The 24,835-nt window shown below is 41.7% G+C and overlaps 1 protein-coding gene across 1 annotated transcript; it reads right to left on the bottom strand.

The window, feature by feature from the left end:
• LOC139368248 (proteasome 26S subunit, ATPase 5) lies at positions 1 to 24,835 on the bottom strand. Its single transcript, XM_071106959.1, has 12 exons — positions 24,775 to 24,835; positions 24,070 to 24,141; positions 23,895 to 23,964; positions 23,580 to 23,677; positions 23,407 to 23,463; positions 22,854 to 23,084; positions 22,314 to 22,440; positions 21,820 to 22,010; positions 14,579 to 14,677; positions 13,698 to 13,808; positions 8,153 to 8,239; positions 1 to 1,061 (listed from the first exon to the last, which is right to left on the bottom strand). Exons 1-12 carry the CDS (start codon positions 24,799 to 24,801, stop codon positions 1,008 to 1,010), a joined length of 1,224 nt encoding a protein of 407 aa, XP_070963060.1. The 5' UTR covers positions 24,802 to 24,835; the 3' UTR covers positions 1 to 1,007.

The raw sequence follows: 24,835 nt of genomic DNA on the forward strand, positions 1-24,835 counted from the left end.
GGGGTTTTGGACGTGTGGTTGACTTAATTCTCTGTACAGGCATACATATATACATACATATACATACATATATACATACACACACACACACACATACATATATACATATATATATTTTTTTTTACTTAAACATACCATGGACAGCCACATAATACAGAGCAACATTGATTGAACTAAATTGTTTTTGATATCTTAATTTTTTCAGTTTATTAAACTAAGCATATATAGCCTTGACGTGATTTTTACATTTAAGTTAAAATGGTGCTGGAATCGCAAAGGCAGAGCTCTTGTCGTCTTTGTGCTGATTTGAGGTAAATCAGTTTATGTAGTAAACAGTCGAAAACATTAACTTGCTTGATCATGTTGCAGGTCATATAAATTGTTGAATGCAATATTTGCTTTGTGGACTTCAACGGACAGGTGTTGCTCTCCGGTTTTGTGAGGAAAAAAACGTGTGTGTAGTTTAATTTATTCCGCCACCGTGTGACTTGTCTTTTTGATGGCTTTGCCTTATTGAATATCACGGTGGCGTATGAACGAATGGGTTATAGAGCAAACAACGCAATTATCAGAACATAGGTTATAATATGGCTTTTTTCACTGGCTTGGCTTCCTCAGTTATTTTACCCACGTACTGTTACTGGTTGTTTATCAAAGTCATCTGGCCAACTCATTGATCCTGTTTGTAGTATACCCCTCTGGTCTTGATTTACACAATACTTATCATATTCAAGACTCAGGAGAGGTAGCCTAATCCCAGATCGGTTTGTGCTGTTTAGCCAACCCCCTATGGTCTTTTTAGGTATACAGCACAACAGATCAGGAACCAGGCTACAGCAGAATACAAAAAAAAATGGGGGACTTGTTTCTCAGTGGGGAGACAATTTATTTTTTAGAATGAACTAGGTAACAATTATAAACCAACCCTAAACAAAAGAAGAAAAATATACATATGTGACTTTGCGGGTAAATATCTGCGTTGGGGTCCAAAACCCCCCCCCAAAGTTCTACTTCCAGAGTTTCTTAATGGACATGTTCTTCTCGCTGTCCTTCTGCATCACCTGGAAAGACACAAAGGATAGGGGTCATTAGCCAGTGATCATTTACCTGATGTGGTGAGAATGTCTCCCTATCATCCCAGACACACTCCAATTCACATACTGCCCCCAACAGATCCACAAATAACACAATCCCTATTGCACTCCACACTTCCCTTTCCTACTTGGACAAAAGGAACACTACATGAGAATGCTGTTCATTGACTACAGCTCAGCGTTCAACACCATAATGCCCTGCAAGCTCATCACTAAGCTAAGAACTCTGGGACCTGATGGGACTCCCCAGGTGGTGAGGGTAGGCAGTGCGGTGGCAGGACAACAACCTCTCCCTCAACGTCGGCAAGACAACGGAACTGATCGTAGACTACAGGAAACGGAGAGCTAAGCACGCCCGCATTCACATCGACAGGGGTGTAATGGAGCAGGTCGAGAGCTTCAAGTTCCTCATTTCCACATCACTAATGATCTATCATGGTCCAAACATCCCAACACGGTCATGAAGAGGGCACGACAAGGTCTCTCAGAAAGACACAGCAATTGGAACTAAAAATCTCACATTTGGACTCATCAGAACAAAAAGGTCTACAGGTCTAATGTCAACTGCACGTGTTTCTTGGGCAAAGCAAGTTTATTCTTATTGGTGTCCTTTAGTAGTGGCTTCTTTGCAAAATTTCGACCATAAAGGTCTGAGTCACGCAGTCTCATCTGAAAGTTGATGCTGAGATGTGTCTGTTACTTGAACTCTGAAGCATTTAATTCTGAGGCAGGTAACTCTAATGAACTTATCCTCTGCAGCAGAGGTAACTCTGGGTCTTCCATTCCTGGGGCGGTCCTCATGAGAGCCAGTTTCATCATAGCGCTTGATGGTTTATGCGACTGCAGTTGAAGAAACTTTCAAAGTTCTTTAAAATGTTCCGTATTGACTGACCTTCATGTCTTAAAGTAATGATGGACTGTTGTACCGCTTTGCTTATTTGAGCTGTTCTAATATGGACTTGGTATTTTATCAAATAGGGCTATCTTCTGTATACCACCCCTACCTTGTCACAACACAACTGATTGGCTCAAACGCATTAAGAACAAAATAAATCCCAAATTAACTTAAGGCACAACTGTTAACTGAAACAAAATCCAGGTGACTACCTCATGAAGCTGGTTGAGTTTGCAAAGCTGTCATCAAGGCAAAGAGTGGCTACTACTAAGAATCTCAAATATATTTTAATTTGTTCAACACTTTTTTGGTTACTACATGATTCCATGTGACATTTCATAGTTTGTCTTCACTATAACTCCACAAAAAGAAAATAGTAAAAATAATAAAGAATATCCTTGAATGAGTAGGTGTCCAAACTTTTGACTGGTAATATATTCGGGATGTATTCAGCCCGCTTTACTTTTCCCACATTTTGTTACGTTACAGCCTTATTCTAAAATGAATTTAATATTTTTCCTGAATCTACACACAACAACCGATAATGACAGTGAAAACTGGTTTTATATTTTATTTGCAAAAATTATTATTTATAAATAAAATGCATCAAATAAATTTACATAAGTATTCAGAGCCTTTGCTATAAGACTCGAAATTGAGCTCAGGTGCGTCCTGTTTCCATTGATCATCCTTGAGATGTTTGGAACCACCAAGGCTCTTCCTATAGCTGGCCGCCTAGCCAAACTGAGCAATCGGGGGAGAAGGGCCTTGGTCAGGGAGGTGACCAAGAACCCAAAGGTCACCCAAAGTTCATCTGTGTAGATGGGAGAAACCTCCAGAAGGACAACCATCTCTGTAGCACTCCACCAAATCAGGCCTTTATGGTCAAGTGGTCAAATGGAAGCCACTCCTCAGTAAAAGGCACATGACAGCCCGCTTAGAGTTTGTCAAAAGGCACCTAAAGATTCAGACAATGAGAAACAAGATTCTCTGGTCTGATGAAACCAAGATTATCAGACCAGCTGAAGCTGTACATAGCCCACCCAACTACCTACCTCATCCCCATATCATTTGTATATACTTTTTGCACGCCAGTATTTCTAATTGCACATTTTCATCATCTGCACAACCATGTTAATTTGTTAAATTGTAATCGCATCGCTACTATGGCCTATTTATTACCTTACCTCCTTACTACATTTGCACACACTGTGTATTTATTTTCTATTGTGTTGACTGTACTTTTGTTAATTCTATGTGTTGTAAAACAGAACTTGTTCTCAACTGGCCAACCTGGTTAAATAAAAGAGAGAAACAAATATACTCATTGGCCTGAATGCCAAGCATCACATCTGGAGGAAACCTGGCACCATCCCTACAGTGAAGCAGGGTGGTGGCAGCATCATGCTGTGGGGATGTTTTTCTGCGGCAGGGACTGGGAGACTAGTTAGGATCAAAGGGAAGATGAATGGAGCAAAGTACAGAGAGATCCTTGATGAAAACCTGCTCCAGAGCGCTCAGGACCTCAGAATGGGGCAAAGGATCAACTTCCAACAGGACAACGACCCTAAGCACACAGCCAAGACAACACAGGAGTGGTTTCGGGACAAGTTTCAATGTCCTTGAGTGGCCCAGCAAAAACCCGGACTTGAACCTGATCGAACATAACTGGAGAGACCTGAAATCCAACCTGACGGAGTTTGAGAGGATGTGCAAAAAATGGAGAAACTCCCCAAATACAGCTGTTTCAGGTAGCCTTCCACAAGCTTCCCACAATAAGTTGGGTGATTTTTGGCCCATTCCTCCTGACAAAGCTGGCGTAACTGAGGTTTGTAGGCCTCCTTGCTCGCACACGCCTTTTCAGTTCTGCCCACAACTTTTCTATAGGATTGAGGTCAGGGCTTTGTGATGGCCACTCCAATAGCTTGACTTTGTTGTCCTTAAGCCATTTTGCCACAACTTTGGAAGTATGCTTGGGATCATTGTCCATTTGGAAGACCTATTTGTGACCAAGCTATCTGATGACTTGAGATGTTGCTTCAATATATCCACATAATTTTCCTACCTCAGGATGCCATCTATTTTGTGAAGTGCACCAATCCCTCCTGCAGCAAAGCACCCTCACAACATGCTGCCAACCCCATGCTTCACGGTTGGGATGGTGTTCTACGGCTTGCAAGCCTCCCCCTTTTTCTTCCAAACATAACAATGGTCATTATGCCGAAAGAGTTCTATTTGGGTTTCCTCTGACCAGAGGACATTTATCCAAAAAGTATGATCTTTGTCCCCATGTGCAATTGCAAACCGTAGTGTGGCTTTTTTAATGGCGGTTTTGGAGCAGTGGCTTCTTGCTGTTGTTCTGGAATTGATTTGCACTTTTCGCACCATCTGTAGGAGACAGAACGCATCTCCTTCCTGAGCGGAATGACGGATGCGTGGTCCCATGGTGTTTATGCTTGTGTACTATTGTACATATAAATGTGGTACTTTCAGGCATTTGGAAATTGCTCCCAAGGATGAACCAGACTTGGAGGTTCACACGTTTTTTATGAGGTCTTGGCTGATTTCTTTTGATTTTCCCATGATGTCAAGCAGAGGCACGGTGTTTGACGGTAGGCCTTGAAATATATCCACTTGTACACTTCCAATTGACTCAAATTATGTCAATTAGCCTATCAAAAGCTTCTAAAGCCATGGCATTATTTTCTGGCATTTTCCAAGCTGTTTGAAGGCACAGTCAACTTAGTGTATGTAAACTTCTGACCCACTGGAATTGTAATACAGTGAATGATAAGTGAAATAATCTGTCTGTAAACAATTGTTGGAAAAATTACTTGTGGTATGCACAAAGTAGATGTCCTAACCGACAGTTTGTGGAGTGGTTGAAAAACGAGTTTTAATGACTCCAACCTAAGTGTATGTAAACTTCCGACTTCAACTTTATGTAAATGTAATATTTCAATGAATTATTTTTAATAACTTTGCAAAATTTTCTAAAAACCTGTGTTTGCTTTGTCATTATGGGGTAGAATAAGGTTGTAACGTAACAGAATGAGGAAAAAGTCAAGGTTCGGAATACTTTCCCCGAATGCACTGTACATACACTACATAACCAAAATAATGTGGACACCTGCTCGCCGAACATCTCATTCCAAAATAATGGCCATTAATAGGGGGTGGGTCTCCCTTTGCTGCTATAACAGCCTCCACTCTACTGGGAAGGCTTTCCACTAGTAGTTGGAAAATTGCTGCGGGGACTTGCTTCGATTCAGCCACAAGAGCAGTAGTGAGGTCGGGCACAGATGTTGGGCGATTAGGCTTGGCTCGCAGTTGTCATTCCAATTTATCCCAAAGGTGTTTGATGGAGTTGAGGTCAGGGCTCTGTGCAGGCCAGTCAAGTTCTTCCACACCAAAACCTTTTCTGTATGGACCTCGCTTTGGGCACGGGGGCATTGTGATGTTGGAACAGGAAAGGGCCTTGCCCAAACAGTTGCCAAAGTTGGAAGCGCAGAATCATCTAGAATGTAGATCTAGATCTCCCTTCACTAGAACTAAGGGGTCTAGCCTGAACCATGAAACAGTCCCAGAACATCATTCCTCCTCCACCAAATGTTAGTTGGCACTATGCATTGGGGGCAGGTAGCGTTCTTCTGACATCCACCAAACACATATTCGTCAGTCGGACTGCCTGATAGTTAAGCGTGATACATCACTCCAGAGAACGCGTTTCCACTGCTCCAAAGCGAAATGGCGGTGAGCTTTACATCACTCCAGCTGACACTTGGCATTGCACATGGTGATCTTAAGCTGTTGTGCGGCTGCACCAATTACATGAAACTCCTGACGAATAGTTCTTGTGCTGACCTTGCTTCCAGAGGCCGTTTGGAACTCAGTAGTGCAAATTGAGGACAGACGATTTTTACGTGCTTCAGCACTAAGCAGTCCCGTTCTGTGCGCTTGTGTGGCCTACCTCTTTGCACATACTTTTGTATATATTGTGTGCCTAACTCAATTACCTCTTACCCCTGAACATCGACGCGGTACTATTAACCCTTGTACATAGCAAAGTCATCGTTACTCTGTGTATCTATTACTTATATTACACGTTTTAATTTACTATTATTTCTCAATTTTCTTTCTCTTGCATTGTTGGAAAGGGCCCATAAGTAAGCATGTGACAAATAACATTATTTTATTATCAGTGATAAGGGGAAAAGGATTTGACTGTCCATTTTAATGGCAAGATGGTAAGTTTGTCTGACCCAAATCTGTTTGAGCAGTGTATAGTCAACTCCTATATAGTTGTCATGTCAGTTTTGGCATGACAATGACCACAGTAGTTGGAAAGACACACAGATCTGAGAACAGTGTCATGACGTTGGCTTGGGGGTAGGTTTATGACAGTCATAAATGCCTCTTCCCCCCTTTTTCCTCCCTCTACCCTACTGATGTTACATTTGCAAAACTCTTGGTTAACAGAGATTCTAGGAACATCAGTAGGTGGGGGGAAATTAACTATACTCTGGTAATCCGACAAATTGAACATTTGCGGTGGTACTTAATGAATATCAAATCAAATTTATTTATATAGCCCTTCGTACATCAGCTGATATCTCAAAGTGCTGTACAGAAACCCAGCCTAAAACCCCAAACAGCAAGCAATGCAGGTGTAGAAGCACGGTGGCTAGGAAAAACTCCCTAGAAAGGCCAAAACCTAGGAAGAAACCTAGAGAGGAACCAGGCTATGTGGGGTGGCCAGTCCTCTTCTGGCTGTGCCGGGTGGAGATTATAACAAAACATGGTCAAGATGTTCAAATATGATGTCAGTTCGGTTGTCATCTGAGACATTCTCATCAATGATAAGATGACAAACTCTACAGTGGAAAGTATACACAGAGTTATCGGATTCACATGGAATTGTTGTTCAATTTAAATGTTTGAATATTAAATTATTTGTGATGGGATGAAATGTGATTTTAGCTTCTAAATCATGAGATTTGGGTTTTCATAAGGTCTGCTCAATCAATGGCCCCGCCCCTGTGAAGGGACATGGGCTATAAAACGTTTCAAACACGCTCTCCTCTCCCTTCCTATATAAAGCCTTGACAATATAACCTCCTTCCCGAGGACAACGTTCCGATGTCAGAATGGTTCAGATAATAACTACAGAACAAAGCCAACATCAGCGTGAGCTTTGGTTGCGAATGGTATGAACTTTGAACTCTTATTCACTACAGAAGTGATACCTCCTAGCCGCTGAGTTAGCAACAGCCGCTGCAAACGAGGGTTAGGAAGGAACAGACAGAGTATCCCATCTACCACACAACGACGTTACTACAACATATTCAATTTACCAGCAGAGACATTCTTCAAAGGACAAAGGACTCGGTTGGGCAACACGGCCTTCCATCTACCTCTAACCTACCGAAGCGCAGCTCAGAGTAAATATTTATTGCATTTTCCTTTTCCAAATGGCCGGTAATTTAGAATGCATAAGATACTGTATTTACGATAGCACAGCTTCGCCCTTTGTTCATCAGTCTTCCCACTCTTTCACTCAAACCCAGACCCTTTTCTTTTGTGTAACCAGCTGTCATATCTGTTCCACCCGCTAGGGACGTTTTCCTATGACGTAATTTGTAATCAAGTTCATTAATTATGTTTAATTCTGTGATTAGTTAGGTATTTAGTAAATCAATAATTAAACCCAATTTTGTATTGCTGATTCAACTTGTTAGCCAGGGTTTGTGCAGAATTTACAACTTTCAGATGAGACTGAATTAAGGTGACGATTAATATTGACTGCTATTGATGTAAAATATTACTAGGTCTTTAAGAGTTTATTCGGGAAGATAACAGCTCTATAAATATTATTTTGTGGTGCCCCGACTCTAGTTAATTACATTTACATGATTAGCTCAATCAGGTAATATTAATTAGAGAAACTATTTCATAGAATAGCATGTCATATCACTTAATCCGGCATAGCCAAAGACACGACAACAGTATAGATATAAGAATGTACACCTAATCTCTGATCAACACTAGTTAGTAACGATATGTTAGGAATGTGGGAATAAGAGGAATAATGTAAAACCGAGACAAACTGTCTCTTGGAGAGTGATGGACAGAGAGAGAGAGACAAACAGGACAGAAGACTAACCTTGGCAACAGCCATCTCAAAGTCCTCCTGGTTGACGTGCACTCTCCTCTCCCTGAGGGCGTACATCCCGGACTCTGTGCACACACCCTGAGACGTAAGAGGGAACAGAAACACACATACAGGTTTTACCATGGTGAAATATATGTATATACACACACATATACAGTGCCTTGCGAAAGTATTCGGCCCCCTTGAACTTTGCGACCTTTTGCCACATTTCAGGCTTCAAACATAAAGATATAAAACTGTATTTTTTTGTGAAGAATCAACAACAAGTGGGACACAATCATGAAGTGGAACGACATTTATTGGATATTTCAAACTTTTTTAACAAATCAAAAACTGAAAAATTGGGCGTGCAAAATTATTCAGCCCCCTTAAGTTAATACTTTGTAGCGCCACCTTTTGCTGCGATTACAGCTGTAAATCACTTGGGGTATGTCTCTATCAGTTTTGCACATCGAGAGACTGAAATTTTTTCCCATTCCTCCTTGCAAAACAGCTCGAGCTCAGTGAGGTTGGATGGAGAGCATTTGTGAACAGCAGTTTTCAGTTCTTTCCACAGATTTTCGATTGGATTCAGGTCTGGACTTTGACTTGGCCATTCTAACACCTGGATATGTTTATTTTTGAACCATTCCATTGTAGATTTTGCTTTATGTTTTGGATCATTGTCTTGTTGGAAGACAAATCTCCGTCCCAGTCTCAGGTCTTTTGCAGACTCCATCAGGTTTTCTTCCAGAATGGTCCTGTATTTGGCTCCATCCATCTCCCCATCAAGTTTAACCATCTTCCCTGTCCCTGCTGAAGAAAAGCAGGCCCAAACCATGATGCTGCCACCACCATGTTTGACAGTGGGGATGATGTGTTCAGCTGTGTTGCTTTTACGCCAAACATAACGTTTTGCATTGTTGCCAAAAAGTTCAATTTTGGTTTCATCTGACCAGAGCACCTTCTTCCACATGTTTGGTGTGTCTCCCAGGTGGCTTGTGGCAAACTTTAAACAACACTTTTTATTGATATCTTTAAGAAATGGCTTTCTTCTTGCCACTCTTCCATAAAGGCCAGATTTGTGCAATATACGACTGATTGTTGTCCTATGGACAGATTCTCCCACCTCAGCCGTAGATCTCTGCAGTTCATCCAGAGTGATCATGGGCCTCTTGGCTGCATCTCTGATCAGTCTTCTCCTTGTATGAGCTGAAAGTTTAGAGGGACGGCCAGGTCTTGGTAGATTTGCAGTGGTCTGATACTCCTTCCATTTCAATATTATCGCTTGCACAGTGCTCCTTGGGATGTTTAAAGCTTGGGAAATATTTTTGTATCCAAATCCGGCTTTAAAACTTCTTCACAACAGTATCTCGGACCTGCCTGGTGTGTTCCTTGTTCTTCATGATGCTCTCTGCGCTTTTAACGGACCTCTGAGACTATCACAGTGCAGGTGCATTTATACGGAGACTTGATTACACACAGGTGGATTGTATTTATCATCATTAGTCATTTAGGTCAACATTGGATCATTCAGAGATCCTCACTGAACTTCTGGAGAGAGTTTGCTGCACTGAAAGTAAAGGGGCTGAATAATTTTACACGCCCAATTTTTAAGTTTTTGATTTGTTAAAAAGGTTTGAAATATCCAATAAATGTCGTTCCACTTCATGATTGTGTCCCACTTGTTGATTCTTCACAAAAAAATACAGTTTTATATCTTTATGTTTGAAGCCTGAAATGTGGCAAAAGGTCGCAAAGTTCAAGGGGGCCGAATACTTTCGCAAGGCACTGTATATAATTGAGTTAATAAAGTCACATGGTGTCTCTTTTTTGTTTTACTGAGTAAGGGTGTTTCAAAATGCAGGTGTTTTAGCATAGCTCGGTGCTTTCTGGGGTGGTGGGGCAAGCCAGCAGAAAATACAGAGTGTTGCGCCGTGATTGGCTCAGTGTTCTTTCACTCATGGGGACTTTGCACCACTGCCAAGTGTAAGAGAAACATTTTATCCCTTCGGGTGCTGCCATAGAAGTGCCCATCCAAGAAGGCTCAATGTCATTGGTCAGACAATGATGGAAAATCACGTTATATGTACAGCAGCTTTGAATGGACTGATCATGTCAACATCATACTTTCACAATCTTAGCTAACAGTCATGAATCAAGTTTACAATCTACTGGCAAATCCTTTTTAATTATTGTCAAATTAATAGAAATAATGGAGAAATGATAGATAAAACATATCGGTGCTCATTGGCCATAAACTTTTCACAACAAGTTGGAAATCACAAGGTCAACGAATGGCTTAGAAGGAATCAGACAGTGGCTGTCTGGTCCCAAATCTGGGATTAAGGGTCTCTTTTCCAAGTAAAAAATATTAAACTTTAGCCATGCTGTCCATGAAGCATGATTTGTGCCACGGTCAAAAAAACTTAACTCAGAGGACCGCCACGCCACCTTTCTGTTCAAGTGAGCACAGGATGAATAATGTGAGTCCAAAATGTATCGTATGCTGCTTCATAAATGTAATATGCCAGGGAGATATGTATACTGTAGCTAAGAAAGTAATACCAAGTGTAGTAAGATGTTAATAGCCCATTTCCCTCACCTTAATAATTTGGTCTTACTTACCCCTCTTAATTTCACCTACTGTTCTACTGTAGCCTATAACCCATTTTAAGGAAATGTAATCAAATATTCTAAGAGCTTTCAGTGTCTGCTGATATGCCCCCATTAATTATCCTAGGGTTCTGACTTGGTGTACAGGGAGAACACCAAGAACGTTTTTCTGAATTCGGTCGCTGTACATTTCAAAGGGTGCTAAACAAAGTTATTGACTAACGTTACTTCCGTCCTAGCTCGATCATGGTCTTAACTGAAATTACCGATTGCCTCCTTTTGTCCCCATATGCCTTAGCTTGTACATCTCAATTGTCATTAGAAACCACATTTGTTGCCACAAGTCAGCCATGTTATTTTTTTTAAAGGCAGTAAATGAGGCCTGCCAGACAAGGCGCCACTGATAGCCAGGCGAAGCAGTGGTAAGACGTTGGGACAGTTTTATGTAGGCCCTAACAGTTTATGGGCACAGTTTGTCACTCTTATAGTGCAACTAATGTATTGTTTAGTATTGTGTGTCGTGGCTTTGCTAGCTGGCATTACTTTTCTTTTGCCCCACCAAGACTTACATGCTAAATCACCACTGCTTGCAATAGATTTCCATCCGACGAGTTAAAACTAACGCGGCCACTCAGGAACATTCAATGTTGTCTTGGTAAGCAACTCCAATGTATATTTGGCCTTTTAGGTTATTGTCCTGCTGAGAGGTGAATTTGTCTCCTAGTGTCTGGTGGAGAGTGGACAGGTTTTCCTCTGGGATAATGCCTGTGCTTAGCTCTATTCCATTTATTTTTATCCTAAATAGACTCCCTAGTCCTTGCCGATGGTAAGTATACCCCTAACATGATGCAGCCACCACCAATCTTGAATATATGAATTGTACTCTGTCGTGTTTGATTTGCCCAAAACAAAACATTATATTCGGGAGAAAAAGTCAGTTTCTTTGCCACAATTTTTGCAGCATTACTTTAGTGCCTTAGTGCAAACACGATGCATGTTCTGGAATATTTTTATTCTGTACAAGTTTACATATTTTCACTCTGCCATTTGTTAGTATTGTGGAGTAATTACAATGTTGATGCATCCTCAGTAACCGGGCTATTAGGTTATTAAGCTAAAACCAAGACTCAAATGGAAGTGTATGAGAGGGTATGCCTTGAATTAAAGATAATTGCAAAAAGCATAGGTCTACATTGTTAGCGTAACCTTTTTGGGATAGGGGGCAGCATTTTCACCTTTGGATGAATAGCGTGCCCAGAGTGAACTGCCTCCTACGCTGTCCCAGATGCTAATATATCCATATTATTATTGGATAGAAAACACTGAAGTTTCTAAAACTGTTTGAATGATGTCTGAGTATAATAGAACTCATATGGCAGGCAAATACCTGAGAAAAAAAATCCAACCAGGAAGTGGAAAAGTAGTTTTTCCAACTCAGCCCCCATTGAAGATACAGGGTGATATTAGTTATGTTGCACTTCCCAAGGATTCCACTAGATGTCAACAGTATTTAGAACCCGTTTTGAGGTTTCTTCTCTAAAGGAGGGGGTCATAAGGGCTCTTTGAGTGAGTGGTCTGGCAGAGTGCCACAGCCTCTGTCTGGCGCGCTCACGTGAAAGGTAGATACGTTCCACTTCATTTGTACAGACAAAGGAATTGTCCGGTTGGAACATTAATGATGTTAAAAAAATCCTAAAGATTGACTCCATACTTAGTTTGGCATATTTCTACGGGCTGTAACGGAACGTTTTGAACTTTTCATCCGACGTTCAGCGCGACCTGAACGCGCTTTTGGATTTGTTTACCAAACGCCCTAACAAAAGAAGATATTTGGACATAACTGATGGACATTCTCGAACATTTATGGTGGAACTGGGATTCCTGCGAGTGCATTCTGATGAAGATAGTCTAAGGTAAGTGAATATTTAAAATGCTATTTCTGAGTAATGTTGACTACCCAATATGACGGGTATCTTTTTGGCTGCTTTGTTGTCTAAAGGCTGTTCTCAGATTATTGCATGGTTTGCTTTCTCCATAAAGTTCTGAAATCTGACATAGCGGTTGCATTAAGGAGAAGTTTATCTAAAGTTCCATGTATAATAGTCGTATCTTCAATGTTTATTATGAGTATTTCTGTAAATTGATGTGGTGCTCTGCACAATCACATGTTTTAGAACTACTGAACATAACTCAGATTTTTTTAAATCAAGTGCACCTGCAAAAAGTTTGCTCGGATGTGCGAGTGCCTTTTGAATTTTGGTTCCAAACTTCTTCCATTTAAGAATGACGGAGGCCATTGTGTTCTTGGGGACCTTTAAAGCTGCAGAAATGTTTTGGTACTCTCCCCCAGATCTGTTCCTCGACACAATCCAGTCTCGGAGCGCTACGGTCAATTCCTTCGACCTCATGGCTTGGTTTTTGCTCTGGCCTGCACTGTCAACTGTGGGACCTTACATAGACAGGTGTGTGCCTTTCCAAATCAAGTGGACTCCAATCAAGTTGTAGAAACATCAAGGATGATCAATGGAAACAGGATGCACCTGAGCTCAATTTAGAATATTATAGCAAAGGGGCTGAATACTTATGTAATTAAGACATCTATTTTCAATAAATGTGCAAACTTTTTTTTTTTTTTAAATGTTCGCTTTGTTTTTATGAGGTATTGTGTGTAGATTGATGAGGAAAATTTACTTTCTGTAAATGCGGCACCGTTTATGCATGTAATGACAGGCTTCATTGGCGCAGGGTTTGCGTGAAGGGTCTCGAGCTTCGAACCACTCCCTTTTGGGGGGTAGCAGGCTAAAAAGTGAGAACCACAGCTCTAAGGGGTAGAGGCTAAAATACTTCCCTACTGGCCCTCATACTCTGAACCCCATTCCAAAGTGTCTCAGACCTGTGGTAGCCTTCATATGGTTGGCACATGCCAAACCGTGTCTCTCACCTTAACCTCAGCCCCGGAGGCTCCTGGCATCAGCTCTGCAATCTTCCTTAGGTTAATACCACGCGTCAGGTTCATCTTCCTTGAGTGGATCTTCAGGATGTCCAAACGAGCCTGAGGAGCAGAAATAAAATTGGACAACGCCAGAATTACGACACTGTAGCAGCAAGCTGCTCACATGAAACGGAACGAGTGTCAACGCAAACACATTTCAGAGCGTGAGGAGAGAGTGAGGATGCTGGACTAGATTCAATGGTATAAATCCTTTATTTTAAAATATTTACAAATAATAAAAAATGGTGCCAGAATACAGCACTTTGTATTTCTGATGAGGGGCCGGAAAATGCAAGGGATCTCACTATATGTTATGTATTGTGATTAGATACGGATTTTGCGATTCAAAGTACCAAACATATTGCTCACAATATGTCTACTGCAGAGGTACAAGAGCCATGAAGAAACGAGTTTTGAACAGCAATGGAAGTAAAATAGCTGAAAACAAATTGCCTCCTGATTTAAATAAAGATGAGAACAACCATGAAGGACAAATACTGGCGTTTCGGTGCAGGTACAGCCAACTAGAGTGAAAATAATATTGCACTATTTTCAAAACCATAAGATATCTTAAATTATATCCTGATATGTAACTATCGATTTTTTACCGATGAGCAAAGAATCTGCGTTATATCACACGCCATTTAAAGGTCATTTCTGATTGACACGACATATGCAGCGTTTACCTTCGAGGTTCACAAACATTTCCTTTAAAAAAGGTGCATAGCTGACAAGCATGATCGAATAGAATCCCAGCCCAAAGGCAGGTTTTTACTTGTTTTATCATAATATTCGAGGGGCAAAAAAATATATGTTGGAACAGTACCGACCTCTTCATTGGGAGGAGGGAACTCTATTTTCCTGTCGATGCGGCCGGGTCGGAGCAGGGCAGAGTCCAGGATGTCAATACGGTTGGTGGCCATGATGACCTGAGAAAGCACAAACACAACAAACACACAGTATTAGTCCTTTTAGTCATATTCAGCCTTTTCCATAAAGGCTTCTTTGGTTTGCACTTTTCTATATGTTAGCCTGTTAGGCTAACCCTATGTGATCACCTTTAAAAACATGTTCAATACATTACTTTGCATAAAGGGGAGAAAATATATTGCAGTGTTAGAAAAGTAGGTTGTAAATTGCAAGAACATTGGACAGAAAGGGTTTAGGGAATTAACAAGCCTGAACACAGAAATGATTCCCAGCTACTCTAGACCAAAAATGTGTTCTATAAATCGAACAGAATTAGACAACAAAAAAAGGCTAGTTAATTCAATCACAATGACTGATTACTATAGTCGAGTAGCCATGCATTTACAATTGTGCAAGTTTGTGCATTTTGTTTATAGAGGTTTTTTAGAGAAATGGAAACCTTTGAAATCCAGGTACATAGTGAAAACAATATATAGCAATGTAACTGGCTAGCAGTCAATGTGGACTTGGGCATCATTCAAAGCAGCAGAAAAATAGAGACAAGTATGAGATGTGATGAGTATTGTACCAGAGTGATGAGTTCTAAACTTGAAATATTGTTAATTATCAGGTATCCAATTGGAATATTGAGTACCAGTCTAGTTTCTACACCAGAAGTTAATGGTTATCTGTAGGTGGAATGTATTTAGTAAATGAAAGGCAATCCCGTGGCAGGCACTGATAAGGGTTTAGAGACATGGTTTACTTCGTTGAAGCACTTTTGGCAGAGATTGCAGCCTAGAGTCTTCTTGGGTATGAGGCTACAAGATTAGCACACCTGTATTTGGGGAGTTTCTTTCTTCTTTCATTCTTCTCTGCAGATTCTCTCAAGCTCTGTCAGGTTGGATAGGGAGCGTCGCTGCACAGCTAATTTTCAGCTCTCCAGAGATGCTCGATCGGGTTCAAGTCCTGGCTCTGGCCGGGCCACTCAAGGACATTCGAAGCCACTCCTGCGATGTCTTGGCTCTGTGCTTAGGATTGTTATCCTGACGGAGAGTGAACGTCGCACCAGTCAGAGGCCTTGAGCGCTCTGGAGCAGGTTTTCATCAAGGATCTCCGTTCATATTTGCCTCGATCCTGACTAAAGAAAATCCCCACGGCATGATGCCGCCACCACCACGCTTCACCATAGGGATAGTGCCAGATTTCCTTCAGACATGAGGCTTGGCATTCAGGGCAAAGAGTTCAATCTTGATTTAATCAGAACAAAGAATCTTGTTTCATGGTCGGAGTCCTTTAGGTGTCGTTTGGTAAACTCCAAGCAAGCTGTCATGTGCCTTCCGTCTGGCCACCCTACCATAAAGGCCTGATGGAGTGCTGCAGAGATGGTTGTCCTTCTGGGAGGTTCTCCCACCTCCGCAGAGAAACCCTGAAGCCCTGTCAGTGACTAACAGGTTCTTGGTCACCTCCCTGACCAAGGCAATTGTTCCCCAATTAAGCAGTTTGGCTGGGTGGAAAGCTCTAGAAAAAGAGTCTTGGTGGTTCCGAACTTCTTCCATTTAAGAATGGAGGCCACTGTGTTCTTGGGGACCTTCAATTCTACAGAAATGTTGTGTTACCCATTCCCAGACCTGTGTCGACTGACAATTCCTTCGACATCATGACTTTTTTTTTGCTCTGACATGCAACTGCAGGACCTTTTATGTGTGCCTTTCCAAATCATGTCCAATCAATTGAATTGACCACAGTTGGACTCCAATGAAGTAGTAGAAACATCAAGGATGATCAATGGAAACAGGACGCATCTGAGCTCAATTTCAAGTCTAATAGCAAAGGGTCTGAATACTTATGTAAATAAGGCAACTGTTTTTATTTTGAATACATTAGAAACATTTCTAAAAACCCTGTTTTCACTTTGTCATTATGGGTATTGTGTGTAAATTTATTCAATAAAAATATTTCCTCATCAATGTTAGATTAAGGCTGTAACAAAACGTAGAAAAAGTTTAGGGGTCTGTATAGATTTGTAACATTTTAATTTGTATCCTTCAAAATGGATGGAATTTCAATAAAAAAAATATATATAAATTAGTTAAATATTTATCCTAAAATCTAAGAGCAGCTTCATTTAAATTCTTCAGGAACCAACGAGAAGTACTGCCTCAGTAGTGTAGCTCCTCCAGGCATGAGGTTGACTACTGTGAAGGGCGCAAGCCTCTCCCTTGGGAAACGTTGCTAGCTGACCAGGCAACAGTGTGAAAGAAGGTAGAGCTTTGCTCCACTTCCTCCCAGGAATCTCTTCCCTCTTCACTTGCTCCTGTTAACAAAAGCACCACTGGGTCCTCCAGCAGCAGCGTGGAGAGGGTGAAGTCAGCCCCACTGTTGCGCCACTGGTCTGCCAGGTCAAAATACACCAGTGACAAACACAGTTCGGCCCCACTGCCACTGTGAGGCCCAGCGTGGAGACCAGGCGTCCCACATTGCCCATGGTCACCAGGCCGAGGGCACCTGCTCTTGATCAGGGAGACGACAAGGTGAGGGAGGGAAGGGGCGAGCGCTCCTCTAGATGGAGCGTCCTCAGGGCCAGCTCCAAACATGTTCTTCACCAAACTGGACGACTCCTCAAGGCCGAGGTAGAGTCATGTCAACGTACTTTACAAATGTACTATTAGAGAGCCCCTCAAACTATTTTCCATTTGCTAGAGTTAAGGGTCTGACTGTCATAGCGTGTGGTGTTAGACAACTCTCTCCGTACATACAGTACCAGTCAAAAGTTTGGACACCTACTCATTCTAGGGTTTTTCTTTATATTACTATTTTCTACATTGTAGATCAGTGAGGAAATCAAAACATATTTAATCATGTAACCAAAAAAAAGAAGTGTTGAATCTAAATATATTTTAGATTATTCTAAGTAGCCACCCTTTGCATTGAATTGTGGTGCAAAGCTGTCATCAAGGCAAAGGCTGGCTATTTGAAGAATCTCAAATATATTTGGACTTTTTTGGTTACTACATGATTCCATGTTTCATTTCATAGTTCTACGATATAGAAAATAGTACAAATAGACCCTTGAATGAGTGGGTGTCCAAACTTTAGACTGGTACTGTACATATATGGTCCACCCCCACCCTCCAGCGCCCTAGAGAGGGACCCCACAGACGGGTCCGAGGCGCAGGATCAAGTAGCGCCTGTGGGAGGCCTTTACCTGCAACCAGCTGGCTGCAACCAGTGTCTCACGCTCAACGTCTCCCCCGTCTATCTGCCCCAGATAGATGTGCGTCAGCAGCCTCAGAAGAGGTAAAAACACAGTGGCCCGTGAGAACATGTTATTTATTGCTCCAACCTCTTCAAAAGTATGGTTGGGCGGTATCCAGATTTCAATACATTCATACCGTGCATGGGCCATCCCAGGATATACAGGTATTACCGGTAGTGCACAAGGGGCGCTATTTTTAAAAGACAAAAAAAAAGTAACTTACCAGAATGACAAAACTCTAACAAGTACACAACATGACCAAAAGTATGTGTACACCTGCTGGTCAAACATCTCATTCCAAAATCATGGGCATTAATATGGAGTTGGTCCAGCTTTACTGCTATAACAGCCTCCACTCTTCTGGGAAGTCTTTCCACTAGATGTTGGAACATTGCTGCAGGGACTTGCTTCCATTCGGCCACAAGAGCATTGGTGAGGTCGGGCACTGATGTTGAGAGATTAGGCTTGGCTTGCAGTCGGCGTTCCAATTCATCCCAAGGTGTTCGATGGGGAAACAGGTAAGGGCCTTCCCCGAACTGTTGCCACAAAGTTGAAAGCACAGAATCGTCTAAAATGCTGTAGCATTAAGATTTCCAGTGATGAAAAACAGCCCCAGACCATTGTCCTTCCTCCAAATTTTAGTTGGCACTATGCATTGGGACAGATAATGTTCTCCTGGCATCTGACAAACCCATATTTATCCATCGGAATGCCAAATGGTGAAATGTGATTAATCACCCCAGAGAACGCTTTTCCACTGCTCCAGAGTCCAATGGCGGCGAGCTTTACACCACTCCAGCAGATGCTTGGCATTGCGCATGATGATCTTAGGCTTATGTGCGGCTGCTCGGCCATGGAAACCCATTTCATGAAGCTCACGACGAACAGTTATTGTGCTGACGTTGCAGGTCTAGCAGAGCAGAAATTTTATGAACTGACTAGTTGGAAAGGTGGCATCCTATGACGGTGCCACATTGAAAGTCACTGGGATCTTCAGTAAGGCCATTCTAATGCCAATGTTTGTCTACGGTGATTCCATGGCGGTGTGCTCGATTTTATACACCTGTCAACAACGGGTGTGGCCGAAATAGCCAAATCCACTAATTTGAAGGTATGGCAACATACTTCTGTATATATAGCGTACTAAGGAATTCTCATAGCAGATGCCAGGTAAACGCTAATTCAGGAGGGGATCGTCTCTGCTGCTGTTACGAAGATGCTTGATCTTGCAAACCACTTAGCTAATATTAGCAAAACCAAGCTGGGGAGAATTGATTTGGCACATCTTAGATGGTTAAATTAATAGTTCTAAGATATATTGCTGGCAAACAGTGAATTTCATACAAGTGTAACTTGATCACCTCACTTAAGTTGCACTGCCGAGCGAACTCACCTCACAAAGCTTCCATTTTGCTTTTTGTGCGTCTTTGTAAACAAACACACATGGCTGGCTCAAACCTCTTAAGAAAATATATAGTACCGGTAAGCTTCATAATGAAAAATTATCTAGCGGGAGAAATGATGAACACGATCTGCTTTTATTACCTAGTGCACAAGTTTATTATTTAAAAAGTACTAATACTCAAAGCCCACAAAAACATAACTTACCAGAATGCTAACAAGTACAAAGGAATCCTCAGAGAATAATAACTAAATTCTAACAAGCGCATTGAAGCTGTACAAAATGTTTGCACAGCTTCTTTACTCTACTTAAATTTTTTTACAAGTATAAAAGTACAGTAAAAAAAATAAAAAGGTCTTCACAGTTTGCCGCACGCACAAAACTAATATTAGCCAGCAGAGCTCTTGATCCAGGAGGGGATTCTCTGCTGTTACCAAACAAATGCACAACAATTGGCATGCTGACTGTAGCAATGTTCACCAGAGCTGTTGCCAGAGAATTGTATGTTCATTTCTCTACCATAAGCCACCACTAACGTTGTTTTAGAGAATCACAACCACGCGCAAACAAGCCAGTCCAGGACCTCCACATCCAGCTTCTTCACCTGCGGGATGCACAGTTACCATGACGAGATCCTGAGGCCAATTGTCGTGCCATTCATCTGCCGCCATCACCTCACGTCTCAGTGTGATAATGCATGGCCCTATGGCTGTACACAATTCCTGGAAGCTTAAAATGTCCCAGTTCTTCCATGGCCTGCATACTCAGCAGACATGTTACCCATTGAGCCTGTTTGGGATGCTCTGGATCGACATATACAACAGCGTGGTCCAGTTCACACCAATATACAGCAACTTCGCACAGCCATTGAAGAGGAGTGGGACAACATTACACAATCAACTTCATGCGAAGGAGATGTGTCACGCTGCATGAGGCAAATGGTCACACCAGATACCGACTGGTTTTCTGATCTACGCCTCTACCCTAAGGTATCTGTGACCAGACGCATATCTGTATTCCCAGTCATGTGAAATCCATAGATTAGGGCGTAATTTATTTACTTCAATTGATTTCCTTACGCTAACTGTCCCTCAGTATATTTTTGTTCAGTTTACGTCGCACAGTTCGGGCCTGATCGGATTTATTCCTAGAGAAAACTGCGCATTGAGCTCACAGATTTTTCTTTCTACGAAATGGAATTCAAATAATTGAACTGACATCGGTCAATTAGATGTGTAAAAATAACCAACATTTCAGTTAGTCGCTCAGCACTATTCAAAGGTCTTAGTCAGGCTGACAATGAAGAAACACGCAGCATCTCTGACTGCCTGTGTGTTTCGGTTATTCAAGTTGTATTCATTTGAACAGGAAAAATACAAAACAAAAATAAATTGCTCAATAGGACAAGTGATGGTGTGACCAGACATCCCTGACCCGTCTCTTTTGAAAGGTCACGTTACGTGTTCTCTCCCCTTCCCTAGAGTATATTGACTAGCACCTTCAGTGTTGATGTTAAGATTGACGTGACATAACTGTCATGGATGTTGAGTGAAGACTTGTTTTAGTCTGTCCATGTTAGGTGAGGGCACCATGCAATAAGTAGTAAGTGGCACTACCTTGACTATAACATGTCCACAACATACAGTATGTGACATCACGCTCTGAACTGATATTCTATTTGTAGGACGCAAATTTGATATGAGAAACATACACCAGTATTCATCGGCGGGTGGTAATGTTAGCTTGCCAACATAGCTAACGTTAATAACGGGGTGTGTAATAATTTGCGCTACTGAAACATAGATGCAACTATAATGTGCTTCTGATCAACTATAACCGAAGCGTGACTTCGAACACAGGTTGCTTATCTCAAATTGCATTGCAAATTGCCATGTCAGGAACAAAGATTGTTACGTGGAGTGTGCGATGACACAGCCGCTAGAGAAGGTAACGTTAGTGATCACACAGGGAGAAGATTTTTTGTGCCCCTCTTATTTAGCTCATTGGCTGACCCCTATTCTGAAATCAACACAGTGAATATAGCCGTAAAAGTATGAGTTTGCATCCCTGTATACTACTCTTACTATTTTCTTTCTTATTTAGAGATTAAATATATTCTTTATCTGCATTTATTGCCCATTTCTATATAATCATCATCATTAAAAAAAATACTGGTTCTGTCTGTTTATAGCATCACAGAGAACATGCAAATACAGATTGATAGGTTGCAGAGGGTTAGTGGGTGGGAGGACAGTGAGTAGAGGACAATAAAGTAGCTATAGTGTGATTAAAAAGAAAGTGTTGTCAGACAGTACCAACAGGAGAGTGACAGAAATCAATCAGCGGTGTCAAGTGTTAGAGCAGAGGAATAGCATACACATTAAGTAAAGGTGCAGAGAGGGTGTGGTGTTGTATAGAGTGATAGTGTTATTGTAGATTAGGCCACATTATAAAGCATATGACGACAGTGATGTATCTGTGTGTATGTACGTGTCACCCACTTTGATGTTCTTGGTGGCCTCGAAGCCATCCAGCTGGTTCAGCAGCTCCAGCATGGTCCTCTGCACCTCGCTGTCGCCCCCGCTGCCCCCCTCCAGACGTGACGAGCCGATCGAGTCAATCTCGTCCATGAAGATGATAGAGGGCGCATGCTCACGGGCCATGACGAACAGCTCGCGCACCATGCGGGCACCTGGGATGGGGAAGACAAAGCAGCGTTATAGCCAGCAGTGTGATGTAAGTGAAAAACAAATAACAGCTTCCATTTCACCAATTGCATTGTGAGAAACATTTAGCCTACTATCACTCAGTGCTCCATGAAAATGGACTGAAATGGGCTTAAACGTGCTGGAGCTGGCTAAACAGCAGCTATTTGGAGAACAGAAGCAGCAAAATCTCCCTGATTCTGGAAATCCCCTGACATACGTAATTACTAGACACTTGGGAACCCTGTCGAATGGTTACCAAAATGGCTGACTGATCGTTGATGACTCACCCTCCCCAATAAACTTCTGCACCAGCTCCGAGCCAGAAACCCTGATAAAGGTGCAGTCGGTGTGGTGGGCCACGGCTCTGGCCAGCAGGGTCTTCCCTGTGCCTGGGGGTCCGTACAGCAGCACGCCCTGGTGGTGAGACACACAAGGGAGGCTAGACATCCCAAAACACGACAGAGTGCATCTCAAACGTCATGATGTATTTTAGTATAATTGTGTTAGAATTAGCTGGTGTCACTTTTTTCTGTTCCTTCTGGGAATCAAGACTGCTGAGGTTATTTTAGTATGTGATAAATGCTGTGGGGCATTGACAGAACAAGACCTTAGGACAACCCCAACACAATATGAAAAAGTCTGAAAAACATTTGATTTTGGGAGTGTTGTGTCCTTTAAGACAGTACAAGGTCAACTCAAACGCAAAAAGCAATTGTTTGAGTTTACCTTCAAAGCTCATAATGCGTACTGGGTAACATATACAGTTGATATGACCTGTGAATTAACCAATAACCCAATAAAGGGCTTTTCCCTTTTGGGCCACCCACCTTGGGCTGTGCAATGCCGAGAGCCTCGAAGAGCTCTGGGTGCTTGACTGGCAGCTCGATCACTTCCTTGATCTCCTTGATCTGCTTGTCCAGGCCACCAATCATCTCGTAGGTGGAGTCAGGTACCTTCTCCACCATCATGAGCGAGACCAGCGGGTCCACCTTGTTGGGCAGGATCTTGTGCAGGGTGTAGCTGTCGTTGCGCAGCGCAACACGGCAATTTGGAGTCACCTGGTAGGAATGGTCAGCGGGGTAAATCAGTGTGATACAGTCCTGAATTATGAGGAAGTTTGTTGCATTTATTCTTAATTTCAGTTGTGTTTCCAAGTCTTTTCTTTCTGTCCAGCCACCTGAATTGGGTGGGGATATTTGTTTTTCAACTGAATTTTGTTCCCTTAACACTCAAACCAATTTGACAAAAACAAATATTATAGTTAAATTATTGGTTGTGTGTTACTAATCTGTACGTACACAGATGTACATGTACCTTTATACATAAACATTAAGTTCTCATCACATTGGGGTCAAATATCAACAACGTGTCCATACTTACATCATTGATGTCAATGTTCTTATCCACATCCACCACAAATTTCCCCTCTGGATGGACCTGGAGACAATTAAGTAGGTACAGTAGTAGACTGTCAGTGTCATCTAGATGCAGCTACAGCATACCACCGTAAAAGTTTGTTACGTCTACATTTCAGCAAAACAAGGCTACTCTACCTTGACCAGCACTTTCTTTTTGTCCATGGCCCTCACCACCTCTCCAACATATGAACCTTGCTCCTGTAGCAACTGCAGCTCCTCACGAAGGAGACGCACTAGGGACAAAGCAAATAGATTTGAACAATGACTGCCAATTCATAAAGTGCATGTTTTGTTTGAGTACAATCAATTTACTTAGTCCGAGAACATTTCCATTTTATAAGCCACACAATTACTGCTACAATTAAGTACTAGCTAGTTACACTGTTTGAAGAAGTTCAGCTGTTCTTTTTTTCAATTAAAAAGTGCTGGATAGCTAACAATCATTCCTACCTTTTGCATTGAGTTCATTCCTCTGAGCCTGTAGACGTCTGAGATTCTGACTTTTGTCATTCACTGTCAACTGGAAGCAGAAAGACCAGATACCAGGATATTAGCAGTGTCACAATGGAGTCAATAGACAACGTGTAGCGAACAGTCAATTTAATGAGAATCTGTGTTTGCTTACCTGTAACTCTTCTATTTTAGACAGGTAGTATTGCCGGAGACCAGAACCACCTTTACTGTCCTCCATCTCCATCTGCAAAACAGACATGCATTAACAGTGGGATCTTTGTTGTCAAGTAAACAACGTAGCTAGCTAACGTTAGCTTGCTGGCTAATCAGCTAACATCATGGTGGCTAACGTTGTAGCTAGCTGTACAGGCCTAATTATATAGCAAAACCCGAAACTAACCTAACATTTTTCAAATACTCCTCTTGGAAATATAGCCAGCAAAATATTTACTACAGTTAACTGACATGGTTAATACACGCAGCTAACGTCAGCTAGCTACAAAACGTAAAATATTTAAAAGTATCTTTACTAAAGAAGCACGTTAGGCGTAATAGCTAGTTAGCAATACTTGTGTTAATTTTACTTAACTTATCCTGAGTTATTTACAGCCACAAATATAAGGAATGTTACTGAAGCAAACGATTAATTAGATTAGCTAACGTTAGCTAGCTAGTTTACAATGAGACAGCAAACCGTCAGGATTCTCTATTTTGACAACTGTTTTGGTCTCTTCAAAACGGTTACATCAACTTCTGACAAGTACCAACTTCACAGAACACATTGTTAAGTGTCTCTATTCAATGTCGTATCTACAACATTCCCACAAGTGTGAACAAATCATAATAAATTAAGGGCAACAAAAAAAAAATCACTTACATGATGGTCCATTCCGTCCAGCGCCATCTTAAAACTCTAAACTTCCGGTGGACGAAAGCGT

This window comes from Oncorhynchus clarkii, chromosome 16 (assembly GCF_045791955.1).
Source record: "Oncorhynchus clarkii lewisi isolate Uvic-CL-2024 chromosome 16, UVic_Ocla_1.0, whole genome shotgun sequence".
Classification (NCBI taxonomy): domain Eukaryota; kingdom Metazoa; phylum Chordata; class Actinopteri; order Salmoniformes; family Salmonidae; genus Oncorhynchus; species Oncorhynchus clarkii.

Excerpts from the sequence above, each read along its gene's own strand:
- LOC139368248 (XM_071106959.1), bottom strand. The coding sequence starts at position 24,801 with ATGGCGCTGGACGGAATGGACCATCAT. Across the intron at positions 23,464-23,579 it reads AAAAGAAAGTGCTGGTCAAG|GTCCATCCAGAGGGGAAATT; the intron begins GTAGAGTAGCCT and ends AATTGTCTCCAG. Across the intron at positions 22,441-22,853 it reads TCGGCATTGCACAGCCCAAG|GGCGTGCTGCTGTACGGACC; the intron begins GTGGGTGGCCCA and ends TCTCACCACCAG.